Source organism: Elgaria multicarinata, chromosome 10, assembly GCF_023053635.1.
Source record: "Elgaria multicarinata webbii isolate HBS135686 ecotype San Diego chromosome 10, rElgMul1.1.pri, whole genome shotgun sequence".
Classification (NCBI taxonomy): Eukaryota; Metazoa; Chordata; class Lepidosauria; order Squamata; family Anguidae; genus Elgaria; species Elgaria multicarinata.
The window spans coordinates 34,627,579-34,649,264 of NC_086180.1; the positions used below are offsets into that span (position 1 = coordinate 34,627,579).

General features: G+C 39.5%; 1 protein-coding gene across 1 annotated transcript in view; it reads left to right on the forward strand.

The window, feature by feature from the left end:
* Positions 1-2,157: 2,157 nt before the first annotated feature.
* Positions 2,158-21,686, forward strand: part of LOC134404740 (bifunctional heparan sulfate N-deacetylase/N-sulfotransferase 3) — a 76,179-nt gene continuing 56,650 nt past the window's right edge. Inside the window, exons 1-2 of the mRNA XM_063135610.1 lie at positions 2,158-2,221; positions 8,846-9,979. Of these exons, the coding sequence (XP_062991680.1) occupies positions 8,984-9,979 (996 nt within the window). The 5' untranslated portion in view covers positions 2,158-2,221; positions 8,846-8,983. The remainder of the gene's footprint in view (positions 2,222-8,845; positions 9,980-21,686) is intronic.

Here is a 21,686-nt window from a genome sequence, read left to right on the forward strand (position 1 = left end):
CCCCAACTATGACATGGGCAGTGTTAATGCACCCTGGGCATACACCCTGAATGTGCAACCACTGGGGGTGGTTGGTGGTTGGTGGGTGCATCAGTGTTTGGAGACATGCCCAGGACGTAGAATCCCACTCCCCGCACAAACATACAGTAAATGTGTGAGAATGCTTGTTGGAACACCACTTATATTAGACACAGAAGAATTCCAGGTTTGGCCAGGGTTCAGAATGGGTCAGCATTTTTATGCCAGAATGTATTATCAAGATTTAATGCAGCCTGACAAAACATTCTTGTCCAGTTAAACACACATATGGCAAATTGCCTTTCCTACGGAAGAAGTAAAAAAAGCGACTGGGCAGAAAACACATTGAGGCTTGTCATAAATCAAACCCTTGGGTAGGTACAGAAATTTCTTGTTCCCTGCGGAGGCTGGTGGCTCTGATTTCAGTGTGTGTGTGAATCCATTCTGGGCTTCAGTCAAAACCAGCAAGAACTAGAGGAGCTATCCAAGGTGCTGAACCTAGTTTGGCGATCGGGTCCAGCACCTTGGACAGCTCCTTTAGACTTTTGACTGAAATCCAGAATGAATTCTCAGCCCCATCATATTCGGATCCATCAGCCTCCACTGCCTGTCCCCATCTCTCGAACTTATTTCTGAAAAGGTTCTCCTTAGTAGTACTGTTAAGTACCACTTCCCGCGTTTCAGGAGCACCCTTGTTTGTGTCATGGTTGTTGCCATTCCTTCTCTTCTCTCCCCGCTGCTAATATTTCAAAACCGAGGCGATTTCCTCTGAGATCCATGGAAGTGATGCAGCACCCACAATATTAAAGGCAACGGAGAGCTGCTCTTTCGCTCAGACCAAGGAGGCTGCATCAGTTCTATGCCCTGAGAGCATGCCCGGTGAAATTCAATGGGACTTAGATGCGTATAGGATTTCTCTGTAAAAGCTCACACATATCTGGCAGTAAGCCCCATTGAACTCAACGGGACTTCCTTCCGAGGAAATAGTTCTGGAGTGGGGTAGGGGATTCTTGCACCTCACCAAAGGGCTTCCCCCCCCCCGCACTTTCCTGGCTACTGGCTTGAAAAATGTGGGGGCTGGGGAGGGGGTTTCCACCACTTTGCATTGACTACTGGCCTTACAACTTCCCAGGCGCAGCAACACCAGCTAGGTCTGCGGAAGGTCCCAGATTCTATTCCCTACGTCTGCAGGCAGGGCAGGAAAATCTCCTGCCCGAAACCCTGAAGAGCTGCTGCCAGTCAGCGTCGACAATATGGGGCTAGATGGACGAATCTAACTCAGTATACGGCACCTTCAGATCAGTGGAGGCTGGTGGCTCCGATTTCGGTGGGACTGCGAATCCATTCAGTCAGAACCAGTCAGGCTGCTGAAGGAGCTATCCAAGGTGCTGGAGCTATTTTTGGAGCTCGCGTCCAGCACCTCGCCCAGCTCCGTTAGAGCTCTAGCTCCGTCTGATTGAAAGTTAGAATGGATTCTCAGCCCCACTGACATCAGAGCCAACAGCCTCCGCTGCTGCCTAGGTAAGGGTTACCCGGGACAAGCAACCGAGGGAGAGATCCGACCCGTTTCGTTCGCCTCCTCCTCCCCTGAAAGCGCTGATTGGCCAAAGGAAGAGAAGCCTCCGACCAATGGAGAAGCAGGATGGCTGGCGGTGTTCCTCCCCGCTTCTCAAGCGGGAGCCGCTACAGCAGTAGCATCCCGTCCGGGCTCCGAGAGCAGGGCGTCGTCGCGGGCGCGTCTCCTCCGCGCTGGTGTGTTAGCTTGGGCCGCTTTGGGACTCTCTCTCTCTCTCTCTCTCTCCCCCCCCCCCGCTCCCCTTCTCTTCCTTTCCCTTGAGGGAGGGCAAAGCAGCCGCTGGTGCTTCTTCAGGGTTTCTTCCTTGAGTCGCCCTCAGCTTGCCTGTCTCCAGTCTTCCCTGGGGAAGGTGCTGCTGGTGGGTGGGGACGGAGCCTATTCGCAGCAGAAGCAGCGTCGTCGTCTGCCTCCTCCTGACTGAGAAGCTTTTGCAGAGCGACCCTGACTGGCCCGTTGCGAGGGGAGAGAGCGAGGAGGGCGACAGAGCCGGCGCGAGGCGGCTTGCCAGAAGCACCCAAGTTTTGTGGGCGCGGACGCGGGCGCGCGCGCGCGTCTCTGCCTCTGGAGAAGCTGCAGAAGGTCACAGCCCAGTTGAGAAGGCGCCATGGTCCCGGAGTGCAGAGGCAGGTAATGACGACCTCGGGGTAGCAGGGCGGGTGGTGGTCAGGGGACGGGGTTGCACCTTGGCCCTTGAAACGAAGCGGGGGGAGGCTTAACTTCTGAGACCGGATTTCCCCTCCGGCCTCCCAAAATAAAAGTTCTCCGGCTCCTGCCGATTTAGTCGTATGCGCGACTTGAGATACTCAGCGCTCAATCCTGTACATGCGGAGACAGAAGAAAGTCCTACAACTCCCAGCATTCCCCAGCCTGTGTGGTATGATGGGAGTTGTAGGACTTTCTTCTGTCTCAACATGCACTGGATTGCGCCCTAAGAAACCTTTTCTGTGCTTGCCTAGTCTGCAGCAAGCTCGGGTGTTATGCCCTTGGATGTAAAATAGCTACTTTTGGAGTGGGGTTGGAGAGTTATGCCTGAATTGATGGTGATGACTTTGTCTAAGGATCAAGTCTCTTTTTTAACTCTTCTCTGTTTTTGGCATGACTTAACGTGGCTTCCAAAGACAAAAACAAACAAACACCCACTCCTCTATTTTTATTCTTTTTTGGGGCTTGTAATTTCATTTTTTAAAATGTTATTAGCTCAATTAACATCTGTCTTCGTAGTGTGGTACCCAAGCAAGCCTTATTCTTAGGAGATTTTCTGTGAAACATGGTTGCCCTCTAGTGTTTTGGAACATGGAAAGCTGCTTCACGGTGGTGTGAGTCAAATGGAAAATGTAATTGTAAAGCTAATGTTGTAGCAGGTATTTGAGCTATGAAATTTAAAACAAAACCAAACTCTAAACCTGTCAAAACACACAGGCGTTCATGTGCCAGTTCTTAAAACTTCATGTATTGGTAGTTTTCTCAATTTGTAAAAGGTAAGTATGTGTGAGAAGTTGTTTGCTGTTTTTGGTAAAGACCTGAGAAGTAAAATACAGAGATGAGAAATGATTTGGTATTCCTATTCAAGCCTGTGGAATGTATACTGGGTATGTAAACTATACTGAGTTGATGGCAAAGAAAGCATGTCCTCTTTCTTTTCATCCAATATTTTTAGCTCAAACTTTTTATAACAGCCATAATGAATCTTCCAGCAAATAAATATTTGCTAGAAATTTATGGGAGAAATGATAGCACTGGATAGAACAGTACAGTCTCTTAAATTGAAATCCTGTACCCACTACCTGGGAGTAAACCCCATTGAACTCCTGGATGCTAGTTGGGGATCATTGGAAACAAAACTTTATATTGAAGGCAGAGCAGTAATTTTAAAAGAAAATAACATTGTTGTTGTTGAGTCAAGCAATGGAGGGGGGCACTTCCAAATCTGTTTTCAGCATACTTTTTTTAAAAAATCCCCCTTAATAGATTATGGGGCGGTATAGGTATAGAGAAGAAACAAAGCAGTCTAAAGATGCTTCCCTAATCACTCCTTCCACAGCTCAATTAAATATGTGAGTATAGGCTGATCTAGGCTGCAGTGCTAGACATGAGTTCAGTGGCATGCATAGAATCGGGCTCCTATTTCCATTGACTTAAGTGAGAGTAAAGCCATTCTTGCTGAGTCAACATATAAATATATAGCATTGAGGTATACACAGCATCCTACTATGCCAGTGCAGCATCACAAACTATAAAATGTCTCATCTTAAGTTACTACTATTTCAGGAATGTTAGCCTTGTATTGCAGGAAGATATATCAGTGCAAACCTTTAGGGTTTGCATCAATCACTGTGCCTTTACCAAGTCCTAGCTCAGACTACGAATAAGCCAAGACTTCAACAAGCTGCACATGCCTGAAATTTAATAAAGGGTGATTTCTGCTTGCCCAAATTGTGCTAAATAGTTAGCAGCTATAAAGTGTGGCACAATGGACAGATTGTTGGGTTTAGATACTGGGTAAAATCCAACATAAGTCCTACTTAGAGTAGACCCATAGAAATGAATGGAAAGTAAATTAGTCGACAAATCCCATTTATTTCAATGTCTACTTTTATTTATTACATTTATATACCGCCCCCATAGCTAGAGCTCTCTGGGCGGTTTACAGAAATTCTAAAATTCTAAATTCTAAAATTGAGTCCTACTTTAAGGAGGACTTATGTTGGATTTTACCCATTGGCTTGTGTACTCTGCATTGGGCAGTTTTTTTCTTGTTTAGCCAAAGCTGTCGACAGTGTAGTGCTTGTTTGGATAAATTGTTTGGCTCTGTTGTAGACCCTTAAGTACTGCTGCAACTGTCTCTCTTACCAAACAAATATTCAGAGGTGTCAGCCTTGAGAGAAATGCAGTCTGTTCATGCCTGGGGGCTAGATATGGGGGAGGGTGTCTTTGCATAGCACCCTTTTGAACACTAGATCTAGAAGGGTTTCCATGTACTGGGTGACAATGAATAGTTGTATAATATTTTTATGCTGGAAAAGTACTACAGAAATATTATGCCCTCAGATGTGTATCTATTAATGTTTCTATACCTTTGCCCTTCTGATTTATCATAATCAGAAAAAATCTAATTAATCTATACTTGCTCAGTATTAGTTGTTCTGTGTCTGAAACTTAACGACATGTACTTTTACATATTAAAGTTTATACACACAGACACACACATATGTATAGTCATATAAAAACAAGGAGAAACTCTATCTAAGGTTAAGCACTATTGAGTCCCATTATCTTTGCTGGAAAAGTTAAGCATATAATCTGAAATCAATAGGATGTAAAAGTGCTTAGCTTTGGTTGTGTCATGTCTTAACTGATCTTGCCTAGTCTTCCCTATCACATCAGCCTTCCCCAACCTGGTACCCTTCAGATGTGTTGGACTTCAACTCCCATCAACCCTAGCCAGCATAGCCATGATCAAGAATCCTGGCAGTGATACTTCAAAATATCAGAAGTAATATCTGATATTAAAATATTAATGCAATATAAATTGCTATTTGGTTTGCTTGTTTCTTTAATTACAAAAATGTAGATATCAATTTCCGAATTTCTCCTTAAATTGGTCAAGATGCATTTTTACTCATAGATTTTGTGATGTCTGCCTATACATGGCCTTTATGAACAATGTAGTTAAATGTGTTTTTAAATATCTGCGTGCCATTACTTGGAAGATATTTTGTAGTATTCTAGGCTTTATTTAAAACCAGTGCTTCATTTTGCAACTGAATAATACATGTCTATTGTGTCAAAAGGCAGATTATATGCCAGTGTTTTAAATAATGGCATTTGGTTAGGGGATAAAATCTATTTAGTTTCTTACAACTAATAGATATAAATGTTTGATAGAGAACCATAAAGTCTTCTGTTATAATGAAATGCTTCATCATCATGTGATCTACCCACAATAAATAGTTAAGTTTATAATGCGTAAAAGGATGATAAATAATAATAATAATAATAATAATAATAATAGTAATATGCAAGTGGTCTGTCTTTTATCATTTATTTTCCAAAATTACAAGTTAAAGTATGTAGCTATGATGAGTATTAATTTAGGGCTAAAAAGTTTGTTGTGGAGACAGAACATAGCAGAAAATATTACCATTGTGTTTTCAAACTTGCATCTTACAATGATGAGTGCTAGAAACTTAGACCAGGAGTCTCAGAGCCTATAGCAGGGACAGGGAATGTGGGACCCTTCATTGGCTGTGTTGGATGGCACTGATTGGAGTTAAAGTACAACAACATCTGGAGGGCTACACGTTCCCCATCACTAGCCTAAAGGTAGGCACACAGGACCAACTTGGAAGTATTTCTTACTTGTCACGAATGTTCTATAGTAGCTTTCTTATTTAATTTTTTTTAATATTCATTTCAATATATTTTTAATTGACTAAAAAAATTTTATCTGAATGCATTTTCCCTAACTTTTAGTCACTATCCTTACAGTAAAGTTCTTAACATTCTGTGTAGTGGAGATTAAGCATCTCCTAGCTGGTCTAAAAGTTTGATTATTAAAAGTAATAAAAGTTTTGTCTTTTAGGGATGGGGTGCACAAAACTCCTGTTCCCATAAGAGAGCAAGATCAGACTGTTGTATGGCATGCTCTGTGTCACCAAAATTCCCCTTTCTCAGTGTGAAGGCTTTAACTGAGAATATGCATCACTCAACCATGGTTAATGCTAACCCAGGTTCATTGTTCATTGCAGGGCATTTCAGAACACTGCTGAATAAATACTGTATTGTAAATACTTAAATGTATTAGCCATGATTAAGTTTGTTTCCGATGCAAGCCTGAACCATGTTAAAGTTTCTGGGAGGAAGGAACATTCCACAAACTGTTCTTGAACTCTTGATCCTGGGTAAGAGATTAGATTGTATGTCCACCAGCCCAGGAAATGTTTCACTAGTTTTGTTTTCAAGTAAATGTTTTAGAATTGGGGTCTACTTAATGTTTATAAGCTGATAGGTTGGTGTGTGTGTGTGTTTTAAATAGTAATATACAAGAGTAGCAAATGTTTGGATTTTAGTTGTATATGACAGACTCAAAAAGTAAGAGCAAATATTTCACTAATTTTAATGATCCTGATGCAGGGAAGGTTGGTTTTAAAGAAGAATTTGAATAATGAGGAAGGCTTGGCTTGATGGATAGAAAGGCAAGGCTGCACTAAATTTTTTATCCCTCAAAATATAACTGTTGTTACTTAACCAATCATGCCCTTCTACTTGACTTTGTTGCTTTGTGCTGCCCCCAAAATGTTTGGTACTGCAATGTAATTGATTACCCCACCGCAACTGCAATGAATGGGTTCCATGAACTCTGGAAATTATGTACAACCTGTTTTGTAAGATCTGAAGGAAGAATGAGAGCTGTGAGTACCCTCTTTATGGTGGCTATGTGTGGATAGATCTTTCTCTGTGGCAGTGGTTTTATTTATTATCCTCTTGCAAGGAACTCAAGGGAACTTATATGGTCCTCCTCCTCTTCATTTTATCCTCACAGCAACCCTGTGTGGTAGGTTAGACTTAGAGTCATTGATTGGCCCAAAGCCATTCACTGAGCGTTATGGCTGAAGGGGGACTAGAATCTGGATCTCCTAAATCCCAGTCCAACACTCTAATCACTATTCCAAACTGGCCTCAGTGATGGCACAACTATCTCTAGATGAGCAGGCTGTTTGTAATTCAGTCTGTCCACACACTGGTAGAGGCTATGTGTTGTATCCAATTAGTGACTCGGGCCAATGAAAATACATCTTTCTTCAGTGGCATGGATTTCCCCTTCTTATTCTGTAGCCCACTGTCCTCCCCTAAAACTGCTCTGGAGGGTAGGAGCTAAGTATTTTGTATGAATATTCCAACAAAAATGTAATTGTCCTTGAATTACTGATCAAAATTTCTATAAATATATTGATTACCTGAAGTAGTTGATACCATCACCAGCACAGAGGAACTGCATGGTGGTGGTTGCAATAATTATTGTACTTGCATATATTGCTGAAGTTCATTTATAATTTGGTTCCTGATGAAGATTTTGCAGAAACAAGTTCAGTGCTCTAGCTTCACATTAGCAATCATTTAGTTGGTCCTCAAATGGATATGGAATTCCTTCCTGAAAGAGGTTAGACCAGATCCATCCTGGTTGGTTTTCAGGTAGGCAGTAAAAACATAGTTATTCATCTAACTTTCAATGACTCTTAATTATGATACTGAAGTTTTAACTCTCTGGCTCCCTAATCTTATATAAGAATGCAATAGTGTAAGGCTTATTATTCAAGATCTATCACACCAATGTTGCTCATTTTTGTTATAAACTGAAACTTGAACAATGTTGATGTGCAGAAAAAAATGGAATTTCGAAAATGTTCAAAGCTCGAGCTTTAGTAGCAATTAATTTCTTCAGCATCAGACAGGCAGGGCAGCCCCTCTGCTAGTAGGATGATGGACAGCCCTACTCAGCTAATCAGCGTGGTGTGAAGGTGGGCCCTGGGCATAGCTGCTCAGCTTGGCTGTTGCCACCAGTGGAGAAGGGGATGGAGGTACCCATCAGAGCGTGTGAGGGAGAGGGCAGGGCCACACTGCATGCAAATTTCAGAGGTGGGATTCACTATGCATGAGCCACATTTGCATTATTCATGAGTTCCTCTGTCATGAGGGGGCTGAGGAACAAAAAAGCGGGAAAGGAGCAGGACTACTCGCACCCATGGTGACATGGGCTTTACACTAGTCTGTGATTTTATTGGTTCTGACTGTATTGTAAACCAACTTGGGGGTCTTTGTTAGGGTTGAAGCGTGATCTAGAAATGCTTTTTCTTCTACTTCTTCTTCTTCTTCTTCTTCTTCTTATTATTATTATTATTATTATTGCTATTATAAATCTCAGGATGCTATAGAAAAGTTTACTTTACAAAAGCTTTTGTATAATAAACTTTTCTATAGCATCCTGAGACTTCTCTCCCTTTTTCTGTACATCTTGGATGCTCACCCGCCTTGCACCCACCTTCTATATAACAAACCATTCTTTTATATTCTCTTTTTATAATTTTGTTTCTCATGTCAATACTTTATTCAACTGTTGTGTCTGTGTTTCACCCTTAGGGGTTTAGTTCACTTACAAAAAGTTTGCCAATAGCTGGATGGAGTACTATCATATTTTAACTTGAGTGCAAATCTCCTAACAATTTTTTCTTCTTCTTCTTCTTCTTCTTCCAGCATATATTTTCTGTGAATCGTGCTGAGGATAAATATACGTGCTGCAATGGTGACATAAACTGCTAAACTGGACTGGAATAAATTTTGAAACAGCTCTCTTTAATCTAAATGCTGCTGCTATTGGAAACCATCTAAGGCATGACTTACAACATGACTTTTATTGTGAAACTTCATAGACATTTTCAACGAACAGTTATACTGCTGGCCACTTTTTGTATGGTGAGCATTGTTATTTCAGCCTATTATTTGTACAATGGCTACAAACAGGAAAATGAACTTTCTGAGATTTCTTCAGAGGTGGAATGTGGAGATCTTCCAGTCCTGCTGCCCTACAAGTTAACACCATGGAAAGCAGTTAAGTCCATTGATCCTCTAAGGACTGATCCTGTGGTGTTGGTGTTTGTGGAAAGCCAGTACTCTGCACTTGGTCAAGACATAATAATGATTTTAGAATCCAGCAGATTCCAATATCATATAGAGATTGCTTCTGGGAAGGGTGACCTTCCTGTGCTTATAGATAAAAACAGAGGCAAATATGTTCTCATAATATATGAAAATATTTTTAAGTATGTGAATATGGATTCCTGGAACCGAGGCCTTCTAGATAAATACTGTGGAGAATATGGTGTAGGAATGATTGGGTTCCATAAAAGCAGTGAGAATACTTTGCAGACTTCTCAGTTAAAAGGTTTTCCTTTCCATATCCATGGCAATGTGGGTGTCAAAGACTGTTGCATCAATCCTCATTCTTCTCTGCTCCGTTTGACCAAATCATCTAAGTTTGATAAAGGTCCTTTGCCTGGAAATGACTGGACAGTTTTCCACATAAATCATTCAGCCTACCAACCTGTTATATTTGCAAAAGTAAAAGCACCTGAAAACCTTCCTCCACCTGTAATTAAAACTGCTCTCCATGCAACCATTGTTCATGACTTGGGTCTTCACGATGGGATCCAGCGCGTTCTTTTTGGCAACAATTTGAACTTTTGGCTGCACAAGCTCATATTTATAGATGCTGTTTCATTCTTGACTGGAAAGAGGCTTACGTTGTCCTTGGATAGATACGTTCTAGTTGACATAGATGACATCTTTGTTGGAAAGGAAGGAACAAGGATGAAGGCCAATGATGTACAGGTAAAGCAGGCAAAACAACACCTCCTATGCTAAGGAGATGTTACGCAAACTTGCAAGTGCAAACTCCAACTTTTAACTTGAAATAATGTTACATTTTGGAATTAACTGGTGTACCAAGTATATGCATTTGAAACAGGGTAACTATCTCAGCCAGTCCAATCCAGAAACCAGTAAAAGTTATTTATTTATTTATTATAATTTTATACCACCCAATAGCTGAATCTCTCTGCGCAGTTTAAAAGAGTTTAGTCCCATTGAACTAAAAGGTTTAAACCAAACACTTTGGATTCTTTGTGATAGATCTGACTATTGCTGGAATCTATTGCAATTTACAACAAAAAGCATTTCTTTTTATATTGGCCTTAATTAGTAGTATGCAATTTAAACTTTTTCTCATTGTATACAGGTTTGAAATTTTTCAATAGCAAGATTTATGATATTATTCCAGTTTGGGGGTCAAATGTACCCCAAGAAAGTAAAAATAAACATTTGGTGTTGCAATACCATGTGCAAGTAAAAATAATGAGATTGTTAGTGAAACCTTGTTAAAAGTTAATTAGGGTCAATAAAACCCATAGTGTAAAGTACACAACACCTACAAGAACAGGATGTGAGCACACAGTTGAAAACACCACACACACACACACACACACACACACACACACACACACCATAATTCTAACAGTTACGTAAGTAACAGTGCAGTGATCATATTTTGTCATCTGTAATGAAACCAGCAAATTTTACAGAATGTGCAACAATAGCACAGCCTATGCACAATAACCACATTTACAACTCTCTAAGTTGGACAGACAAAACAGGTCAGAAGAGCACTATTTGAATGTCTGTGTGGTCTAGCATTCGGTTTCCACAGTGACCAACCAGATGCCCATAGAAAGCCCTAAAGCAGTCACATCCTGCTAGTTGTGTTCCCCAGCACTAGTAGTCAGGGGTATGTTGTTTCTGATATGGGAGGTAACATAGCCATCATAACTAATAACCATTGATAACTTTATCCTCCAAACTGATGGCCTTCACTACATCCTTCTTGTGTCTACGTGTTCCCAGCTGAAGTTCTGTTTCTTAATCACACTAAAGTGAGATGTGTTCAGAGGAAGAGAGATTATGGCCATAGCTAGACCTAAGGATTATCCCAGGATTGTCCCAGGGTCAAACCTGTTCATCTAAATGCCACACAGGGCATCCAGCGCTCAGGCAGGGACGAACCCAGGATGATCCTGGGATAAACCTTAGGTCTAGCTACGGCCTATGTCTTTTCTTTAATGTTCTGAGGTTAGCTAAAATCCTGCAAAGGGCAGTTTGACGCTAAATGAATTTGTGAACAAAACATGCTCTGGTCTAGCAAAACAAATAGGCAGAATAACAAACTATGTATTTTTCTTTTAATGAGTTACCAGCCGCAGTAGCATCTGTGCCCCAGATTAATGCCAAAAAAACCCAAAGAACCCTTTTCATTGCCAAGTGGGCATTTTCAGCCATCCTACAAAAACATTTGCCATCATATCTAATTGGATTCTGAGATATAGCACTATGAAAGTGGTATGAAAGCAGTATATAAGAGGCAGGACCCACACTGCTGCTTTATAGCAGTATTGAAGTGCACTGACAACTGTTGGGCCCATGACACCTACCATATATCGCTTTCATACTGCTTTCATAGTGCTATATCCTGCTTGGTGTAGTTCTGGCCCCAGTCTGATTTAAGCATATCCTCGGGGTGCTACTTACAATTATTCAAATAACTAGCCTCTGGGTGCAACTGAATTAGTAAATTATTAGTGATGATGCAAGTGCAGTGTTTGATATAAGATTACCTAGACCAGCTTTACCCAACCTGATGGCCCTGAGTGTTATGGACTGCTACTTACTTCATCCCTGATCATTTTCCATGCTGGCAATGGACCATTGACCACACTGATGGGAGTGGACTCTAAAACATCTGGAGGGCTCCAGGTTGGAAAAGGCTGATCTAACTACTAATGAACTGTATTTGAATCATCCTTTGAAGACCTCCAAAGGGTCCCTAGCTAACAAGGAAGAGTTCTGGATTATTCACCCCCTGAGTCTGTTTGTAAACACCCTCAGTAAATTAACGTAATTCATATAGCAATACAAAGTGTTGATGTGGATTGATTACTTCTTTAGTGGGTACATATGAGCAGTAATTAATCCACATGTACACTATTTGTGTAAACACACAACAGATACATTTTTGGAACTGACTGTTATATAGAGATGTCGCAAGTTTTTGGAGTTCAAATTTTGTGAGTCTTGTACTCCTGTTGAAGTGAATCATGGATGTGTGTATTTAGGTGTGACCTTTGAAGAAAGCTATTTTTTTTTCTTTTAATGAAATCTGGAGGTAAAACAGATGGCTGGAGAATACCTTATAAAACCTGAATATAGTCTAAGAATCTATCAGAACTGTATTACTTTATCCATTTGTGCCCAGAATGCCAGAAAATGTCTTTAAATAGTTGAGACTGTATGGTGGGGACAGGAGAGAGGTTTAACTATAATCCTGGATACTCCTTTGCTTAGTATTTGCAGTTTCTAAAACTGCAATTAATACATTAAGAAAACTTGATTGTATTGACACTAATGGTGCTATACAACAATAACTACAGTATGCAATACTTTACGGAAGTAGTAGTTTGGATTAATAGTCAACTGTTAATAATATTCTTCAAAATTATAGTAGGTTTTTTTATTATTCACAAACACAATAGATTTGAGTGCTTCCTGCACATATACATCTTCACACTATTTTCTCCTTCATTTGTTAAGCAGTTTAATGCAGTCACATAAGAAAAAGAACAAATAGCTAAACCTGCATATTGTATGAAGGTGTGACTTTCATTTCTTAAATACACAGTGCAATCCAGTTTGATGAGGCATTTAGAAGTCTATTATTTTCATGGGCAAAACTTGAGCATGAGCTTCAATAACTCACATTGAAATCAATGAAACTCAAAAAGTGGTTTTACTTTGGCTTCCAATTTGAAAAATATGTTTATATCCTACCCTTTTTCCTTTTGCAAGGAACCCAAAGCAACTCACATGGTCCTTGTTCTGCCCATTTTATCCTCACAACATCTGTGTGAGGTAGTTTAGGCTGAAAGTTAGTGATTGGCCCAAAATCACACATTGACCTTCATGGCAACGTAGGGACTAGAAGCCAGATCTCAGCCCAACACTAACTGCTACACCACACTGTGAAGGACCCCCTACTCCCAAACCTTCTATTATGCTTATATACACTATTTTCTTACTTAAATAATATATTCTGATTTTCCCCTCCAAAAAAGGAATCACTGATTAAAAGCCTAAAAGAAGCAGCAGAAAAGCATTAAAATCCAAAGCTAATGGCCTATAAATAACATTGAGCAACAGTAGAGTTAAACATTTGTTTCAAGAGGAATCTCTTCACCTACTAGTGGAACACAGATAGGGAAGATAACCTGACTCTTGGGATAGGAAGTTCCACAAATAGGGTTCTGCCACTAAGAAAGCCCTCTCATGTGTTGCCGCCAACTGTAGCTCTGATGGAAGCAGCACATTGAAGAGAGATTGGGCCTGTTCAGACAAGACACTAAGCCATAGCTAAGGCTGCTAACCCTTTTGCAGAAAAGGTTAGTGAGTGTGTTTTAATTGTGGTTATGTAGCCACCATGGTTAGGAATGGTTCACATGACATACTAAGCCATAATGTTTAGCTCAAAATTCTTAATTCTTGTGTGGCTTAGTGTGTTGTCTGAACAGGGTCACCATGGTCCAGTTCAGATAATCCCCTAACCATAGATAATCCCCTAACCATAGATTATTTCACATAATTGTGAACAAGCTGTGCATAATTGTGAACAAGCTCCCCCTCCATTTTTCTCCTTATTTTATGTGCCAAGAACTTCTGCTTTGAATTTATAACAAATTCCAATTTCTTGTTGGTACAAGAAATTTTTTGTTGGTACAAACATGGTTAAATATGGTCAACACTAACCAAAATTAGTTAAACTGGGATCAAATAATGGTTTAACTAACTTTAGTTAGAACAAATAATGATTTAACTAACTTTACTTAGAACAAATTATACTTGCTCAAGATTGTATGCAACACAGAATTGTGGTTTCTTATAAACTCAAAGCAGAAACATTCATTCTCCTCCTTTTGTGTGCAAGTGTGCTGGCTTGGGTCTTGCCAGGGCTTTACCTAAGCTATGGTTAGAAGGTGAGCTGGCCAGTAGTTACAGTGTGCTTTGCACTGTTCCATTTTGTAACACAGTATGATTATGAAGTCAATGACCAAAACTGATGAATTTAAACAGGTAATATTGGGCACTGGAAAAGCAATGTCTCTATCCAATTAATGGGGAAAACAACTCTGTGAGGAGGCACATTCTTGTTTTAAAGAAGATTTATTATCTTCTTTTTTAAAAGACTTTAACTACTAAATTCCAGCTTGGAGATAAATTCTGAAACAATACAATAGAAGCAGTCATTTAAATAACTGTTATGTTACACAGTAGAATTTAGAAAAGAAAACCTCTTCAAACCGTAATCTATTCAAAGTTAATGCATTCCATTAAAGATGTTAGCAGTGTCAAATGCAACGCATCTTCATTACTATTAATATGGAAGGAGTTGTCCTCAGCAGCACAGTGACACATGGAGTGAATGGGGTAACGATAATGTAAATCAGCTGAAAATCTGGTGCTGAAAGCCATATTTGTGTGTGACTACCATCATATTAGACAGAGTGATTGTCCTACTGAATAGATGTCTCAAATTAAAATGAGCTGCTTAATAGTAAGGCTGCATATATTTAGCACCTTTGCCTTGCTTATTTTAGTACAGCATATCAGTATACTAATAGGTAACTTAAAGAATTGTGTGGGTGTGTCTTTAGCAGTCTTGTGTATCAAATGGATGTACACACAAGGAAACCTTTTCAATGGCCTGGTTCCCAAGTAAAGAGAAGCCAGAATTGCTCAGAACTCAGGTTTATTGGGAACAAGCAAACCAGAAAACGTTGTCCGTAGTCTGTTTTGTGTTGTGTCTGAACTGGAATCCTTGGCTTGTTTTTCTGCTAACCCAAAATCGTAAGCAAAAAACAATAAGCCATGTATTGTTTTTGACTTATAATGTCAGCATATTAAGAGAGCAACTAGCCAGTTATTCAGGTTCAGAAGTAACAATAAAAAAAAATACTAAAGAAAGAGCTTGTCTAATTTTGTTTAGCCACTCCTGCTGTTAAGAGGAGCCAAGCAGGAGCAATTGGACAGAATGCATGAGCCTGCTTGCTCATCCCCCGCAGGCCAGAAATCTGTGCAAACCAGGCTGTTTATCTTCATAAAATGAATGCTAAAACAAAGTGGCCACAGTTCAGTAGTTGCCATCTCTGGGAGTCAAGGGATCAGTGCTCTGAGCAATGGAGAGCCAGAGGCCAAAACTATGGCCTTCAAATGTACTAATGGATCAAAGAACACTTGAGACTGAATGGGCCAGAGTCACTCTGTAGTCTCTGATTTTCCAGCGCATTGAATTCTGGAGTACTTGGGCAAGAAAAAAAGAAAAAGAAATAGAGAGCTAGAGACCAAACAGTGTATCTTTCTCTTGGTTACTGGCTCCTCATTTCCAGGCAATATTGCATTCCGTTAAGAAACGTACCAGTGAATTGTTGTGGACTTCCAATTGCACTATTTTATAGTTAAACTATAATTATTTTATCATACATTTAATTTCTATTTAAAATTAGAGTATGGATGGTCTGACATTCTTCTCTAGAATCTTCTGATACACTACAGAATTCATGGTTGTTTCAATGATGGCAAGCTGTCCAGGTCTTGAGGCAGCAAAGCAGGCCCAAACCTTCACATTCCTACTACCATGCTTGATGGTTGGGATGAGGTTCTTTTGTCTGAACTCAGTGTTTGTTTTTCACCAAACATGTTTCTCATTGAGGCCAAAAAGTTCTTCCTTTAACTTGTCTGTCCAGAGAACATTGTTCCAGAAGTCTTGAAACAATGTGATCTTTAGCGAACTTCAGATGGGCAGCAATGGTCTTTTTAGAGAGCAGTGGTTTCCTCCTGGCTATCTTCCCATGATTATTATTCTTGTCCAGTCTTTTCTGATCATTCAGTCATGAACACTCACATTAGCCAAAGCATGAGTGGCCTGCAGATCCTTGGATGTTTCCCTGGGGTTCTATTTTTCTTTCTGGATGATGCTCTAGTTTGTTCTTGGGTAGATCTTGGTTGGATAACTGCTCCTGGGTAGAGTGAATGTGGTCTTGCACCTTCTCCATTTGTAGACTGTCTGACAGTGGATTGGCGGAGCCCAAAATCCTTAGAAATGGTTTTGTAACCTTTTCTAGACTGATGAGCATCAATAACTGCTTTTCTGGGAGCCTCAGAGATGTCTTTTGATTGCAGCATGATGTCCTTACACACAACAATATGATGAAGACCAAACTCACAAAGTTTCTGATCTTTTTATAGGGTGGGGCCTCCCAAACTCACCATAGTTGGATCTTGTTCGAAGGTTGTATGTGTTGAATTGACAAGCAATAATCGCTGCTTTAGACTAGTTTACTCTTGGGTTACAGTGCATCAATATAAATCTTGGAGCTTTTAGCTACCTGCCTGGAATCTTAAGTGAAGTCTTCATTAAGCAAAACCGGTGAAGGAAATAAATGTATGCAACATTTTGTTTGTACCATGGATGGCGTCCAATAACTTTGCTGTATACAAAAGTGACTTTTTACATAGCAGAGCTGATTACCTCACATAGTGTCCTTTTGCTATATTTTGGTATTTCCTGTTGCCACAACTGCAGCTAAATAAGCAAAGCACAGTTCTTTATTTACTTTGACCTCATGTATTGCATACTACCAATAGGGTGTGTTTAACTTTTTTCAAGAGCAAAATGGAAACATATGTTAATGTGCCTTAAAGATAATATGCTGGGAGAGGAAGTGAAACATCCTGACTGGCTGAAGAATTATCCAAACTTGAATGACACATTTAAAGGTGCATGGCCTTGAAAGTTAAAAAAAAAAAATTCAGCGTGTGTGGTGGGGGGGGAGTGGGTGGCCTGGTTCACACATAATGCTAAGCCATGGTTTGGATTGTTGAATTCTGGGATGCCGTTATGTATGAATGGAACCATGTCATGTGGTTGGTTCTCCAGTCCGCAGAGGTGGTGGGCAAGAATGATAAAGAAAAACCCCACAGCTGCTAAATATTCCAATGCTGCATAGACATTTCGGATAAAGCAAAGGGAGCAAGCAGGAAACAAACAATCCAGGGATTGAGATAACAAACCCTTAGCCTTTAGCTTGCTTGCTTTATTCATTTAATCATTTTTTTCATTTATTTATTTATTAAATTTATATACCGCCCCATAGCCGAAGCTCTCTGGGTGGTTTACAACATTCATTTGATGGTGCTATATAAATAAATAATAATAATATACAACAAGCAGTTTAAAATAAACTTATATAATATGATCCAATACAACACTTAGAGGGGATCTACACTAGTACATGAAACGTTGTTTTTACAGTCATTGAACGTTTTGTTTTTGAACGATTTAAAATGTAGCCGTTTTTAAAACGTTTACTTACTTTTCTCTTTCCATGGGAATGCATTCCTTTTGGCCACACTAAGAAAACAAATCCTTTTGTTCTTTTTCCCCGTCTGCCAATTTCCCCTCCCACTTCCTCTTCTCTCCACTGGCAAACAAACCAGGAAGCAGCCTCTCAAAACTGAAACAAAAAAATGTCTGCAAAAAAGAGGCTTGAAAGGAAAAAACGACTCCAACTTTGGGCACAGAAATTACATAAACATGGCCCCAGGAATGCGATTGGCTAATTAAGAATTACAAGAAACCCATTTAATACGATGAAATCAGCCACATCATTCCAAATAGAACGACTTATTTCAGAGAAGTTCAAAATAAAAAAACGGAGAACAGACAACAATAAAACATCTCAAGCTGAACGTCATTTGGCGAAATACTACCAAATGCACACTTAAAAATGGTAAGGCACGTTTTAACTTGACTAGTGTAGATCCCTTCTTAGAAACCTCTAAGACAAGATAGCTGAACTGAACAGGAAGTTGGGGTGGGGAAGTAAGCCTGGCTTTGTTCAGCTGAGGCTAAGATGGCTGCTACTTGTTGGGATTCTGTTTACCCGCGTGAATATAATAATCATCCTAATGTTGGGGGAAATACATTTCTCACGTGCTGCAAGAATTGCGCATAATTCTTATTTGAGCCCTGAGAGGCATAATCAGATTTGTTAATGAGTACACATTTTACAGCCTCATGCTTTAATTGCGCTCTGAAAATTGTCTACATAAAGCAATTATAAGGTCAGAGATGGAGTGTCCAAGGAAATTGAAATGCTACCCCACTGGGTGTTTTTTTTAAAAAAATTATCTGCCTTTAATGTCTGAGGTGTCTTACATAGTGACTTTCCTGTTTGGCAACATCAACTGCTGAAGGTCACTTGCTGCCTGCAATGGTATATATGACATGCAGGCAAATGAGCCGAGCAGAGACCCAGCAATTGTATTGCCAGAGAAAATAAGGAGGTAGAGTAGGCATCCTTGTCAGTTGTGAAGCGAGGTTATTTGAGACGATGACATTCTGCTGGTGATAAATAGCACCTTAACTTGTTAGCAGTAAGCAAGATGTTCCTTCTTTATTAGGAGCTGAATGGGATGGGATGGAATACATCATAATGAAGAAGACCTAAGATGCAGCAATTTTATTTTTAAAATATAGCTTGAAATTAAGTATGAATGCCATTCATCAGACTTTTCATTCTGTGTCTGTTTTATTACCACTAAGTGTATACATATAATCATGTGAAAACAACTCCTCGAATTTCAGATCAGCTAGTTGCTTTATATGCTATTTGGTATAACAAAGGAATTTAATCAGAGATGTCTGCAATAATGGAAAAAATGCTCTTTCTCAACATAGCCCCTAAAACACAATGCCACCATTTAACAAGCTCCTTCACCTACAAGCAAGAAACTGCTTGCAGTGGGGCTTTGTATTGTTGGTATACATTTGTATAATACAATATATCATTTTAGTGCATACCCTTATTCTAATATGATGCAATTCCCTGATGCTGTCTTTCTGGGTCCTCTGTTACTAGGAGTAAATATCTGGCTGTAAGAGACCCCAGCAGAAAATTACTGTCTCTGCAGTTCTAATGCCAATTTAAATCATGTTCAGTACAGTACACATGGTCATTGGAAACTTACTTGTAGGTTCATGTATATTTATTAGATTTCCATCAAATTACAGGAGCAGGTTCCATTTTTATTTATTTTATTTTTATTTTTTTGAAGAAAAAAAACATCTCTGCTTTCCAGTGTTATTTTGTAATCATGAACTTTTTCCCTACTAGGCATTTTTTAAAGTTTAGCCAGGTGGAAATGTATTATTTAAGTTCTGTAATCCATAGGTACAGTAAGAGATACCAAATTATTTCAAGAAAACTCTTTGTCCACTCTTTGCTCCTTATACTTGCAGAGAACCATGACAGAACACTGTTCTCTATAATGCTGTTTGTTTTGGCTGCTGTCTAGAAAGTGAACTTGGACAGAATGTATTACATGTTTTATGACAAGTGATTCAACTGGTTTACTGATAAACTAGTTGATACATTCTGCATCAGTTCCAGGCACTCAAGATGGCTTCCTTTTTAGCAGAAGGATGCCAATAATAATAATTATAATAAATGTTTATCAGCACTTCTGATGAATTTATCTCAGTAATCCTTAGGACAATCCTGTGAGGTGATAAAACCAATCTAACTTACATCACAGATGGGGGAGGAGGATGGAGGGGAAATTACAGTCTATTTTAGTGTTGTACAGGTCTTCATGTTAGATTTCTCCTAATGTTTAGCTGAAATATACTTCCTTGCAGTTTCCACCCATGGGTTGTAGTCCAGCCCTCTGAGGCAACAGAGAACAAGCTGCTCCATCTTCTTTGTGACAACCCTTTAGTATTTGAAGAGAGCTATCATTTCTCTCCTCAATCTTCTGTTCTCCAGGCTAAACCCTTTCAACTGTTTGTTATAGGACTTTGTTTCCAGACTCCCCATTTTAAATGAACACAATCCAGTTTGTCAATATCCTTATTAAGATGTGGTGCCCAGAACTGAACACAGATGCTCAGTCTCTTAGCCATCAAAGTCTTCTTCATTCCTTCTATTGTCTTCTCCCACCATGTTTTATTTTATTTATTTATTTATTATTTATTTATTTATTACATTTCTACACCGCCCAATAGCCGGAGCTCTCTGGGCGGTTCACAAAAATTAAAACCATTCAAAGTATAAAACAACAGTATAAAACCATAATATAAAATACATATTAAAAACTGATTAAAAACATACCATACATGATTAAAACATCTTTAACACCTCTCCCGTGTGAATCTCCTCCCCCACTAGCTCTAACTACCTGGTGTCTAGCTCCACGTCTTCTGAGTCTGAATCTGTTTCTGATTTATTACCTGCATCACCTGCTCCCAATACAGGAGCAGTAAAGCTATACATGACAGTAGATATGGATTTAATATAATGCCTGTTTTGGCTCCATTAGAGCAGATACAAAAGAGGAAAGGGCTCCTGCAGCTTTAACTGTTGTGATGAAGAGGGGATTTCACCAGGTGATACAGGCATACAAACGACACTTGCTGAAATTCCCTTTTCTATACAACCATTAAAGATACAGGAGCCCTGTCCTCCTATCCATATGGTCACTCTGTAAAATACAGCACAATAAAACATAATATAAAACTTTTAAAAGTTTAAAGCTGCAGTATGAAACCAAAATAAAAACTGGCAGCAGTTTAAAGATTTAAAAATACAATAACGTGTTTAAGAACAATAAAAACTGAAAGACAAAAGTTCTGGGAAAATATGGACTTCACCTGGTGGTGCCGAAAAGACCACGAGGCGACCCTCTCTGAGGAGGGCCTTCCGCAACAGAAAAGGCCACCTCAGTGGCTATATGTCTCACTTCATTTGGCAAGGCCACCCAGAGAAGAGTTTCTGAGGGTCTGGTATATAGAGAAGGAGATGATCCTTCCAGTAACCTGGTCCCAAGCTGTTTAGGGCTTTGGAAGTTAATACCAGCACTTTGAATTGGGGCCAGGAATGGACTAGCAACCAGTGCACAGATCCCAAAGCGATGGCATAAAACGTCCATATTGATCAGTCCCTATTAAACAATTTCACTATCCCTTTTTGACCAGTGGAAATTTCCAGACTTAATCCAGATGAGAAACATGCTGTGTAATCCTGTGCACTTAATTTGGTTTGTGTGTATAAAAGCATAATATTTGTAATGTAAGGAAATGAGATAAGTTTTGCTGCTGCCTTTATTGTTGATGTAGGGAAACTAAGGCAAAAACTGTTTCACTAGATCACAGCCAGATATGCTGATAATTTTTTTAAGCTTTCTAAATGATATCTTGTTACACCTTATAAAATAGACCTGAATTTCTCAAGTAGCAAGTATAGGGCTTTTCCTGCTGTGGTAGTGGTAGTTTGGGGGTTTATTTTCTAATGATGTTTGAACTACAAAAAGAATTGGAATTTTCAAATGCTTGAAATGTTTTATGCCCTGGACAAAAGGTGGATGAAAAAGAACCCTCTGG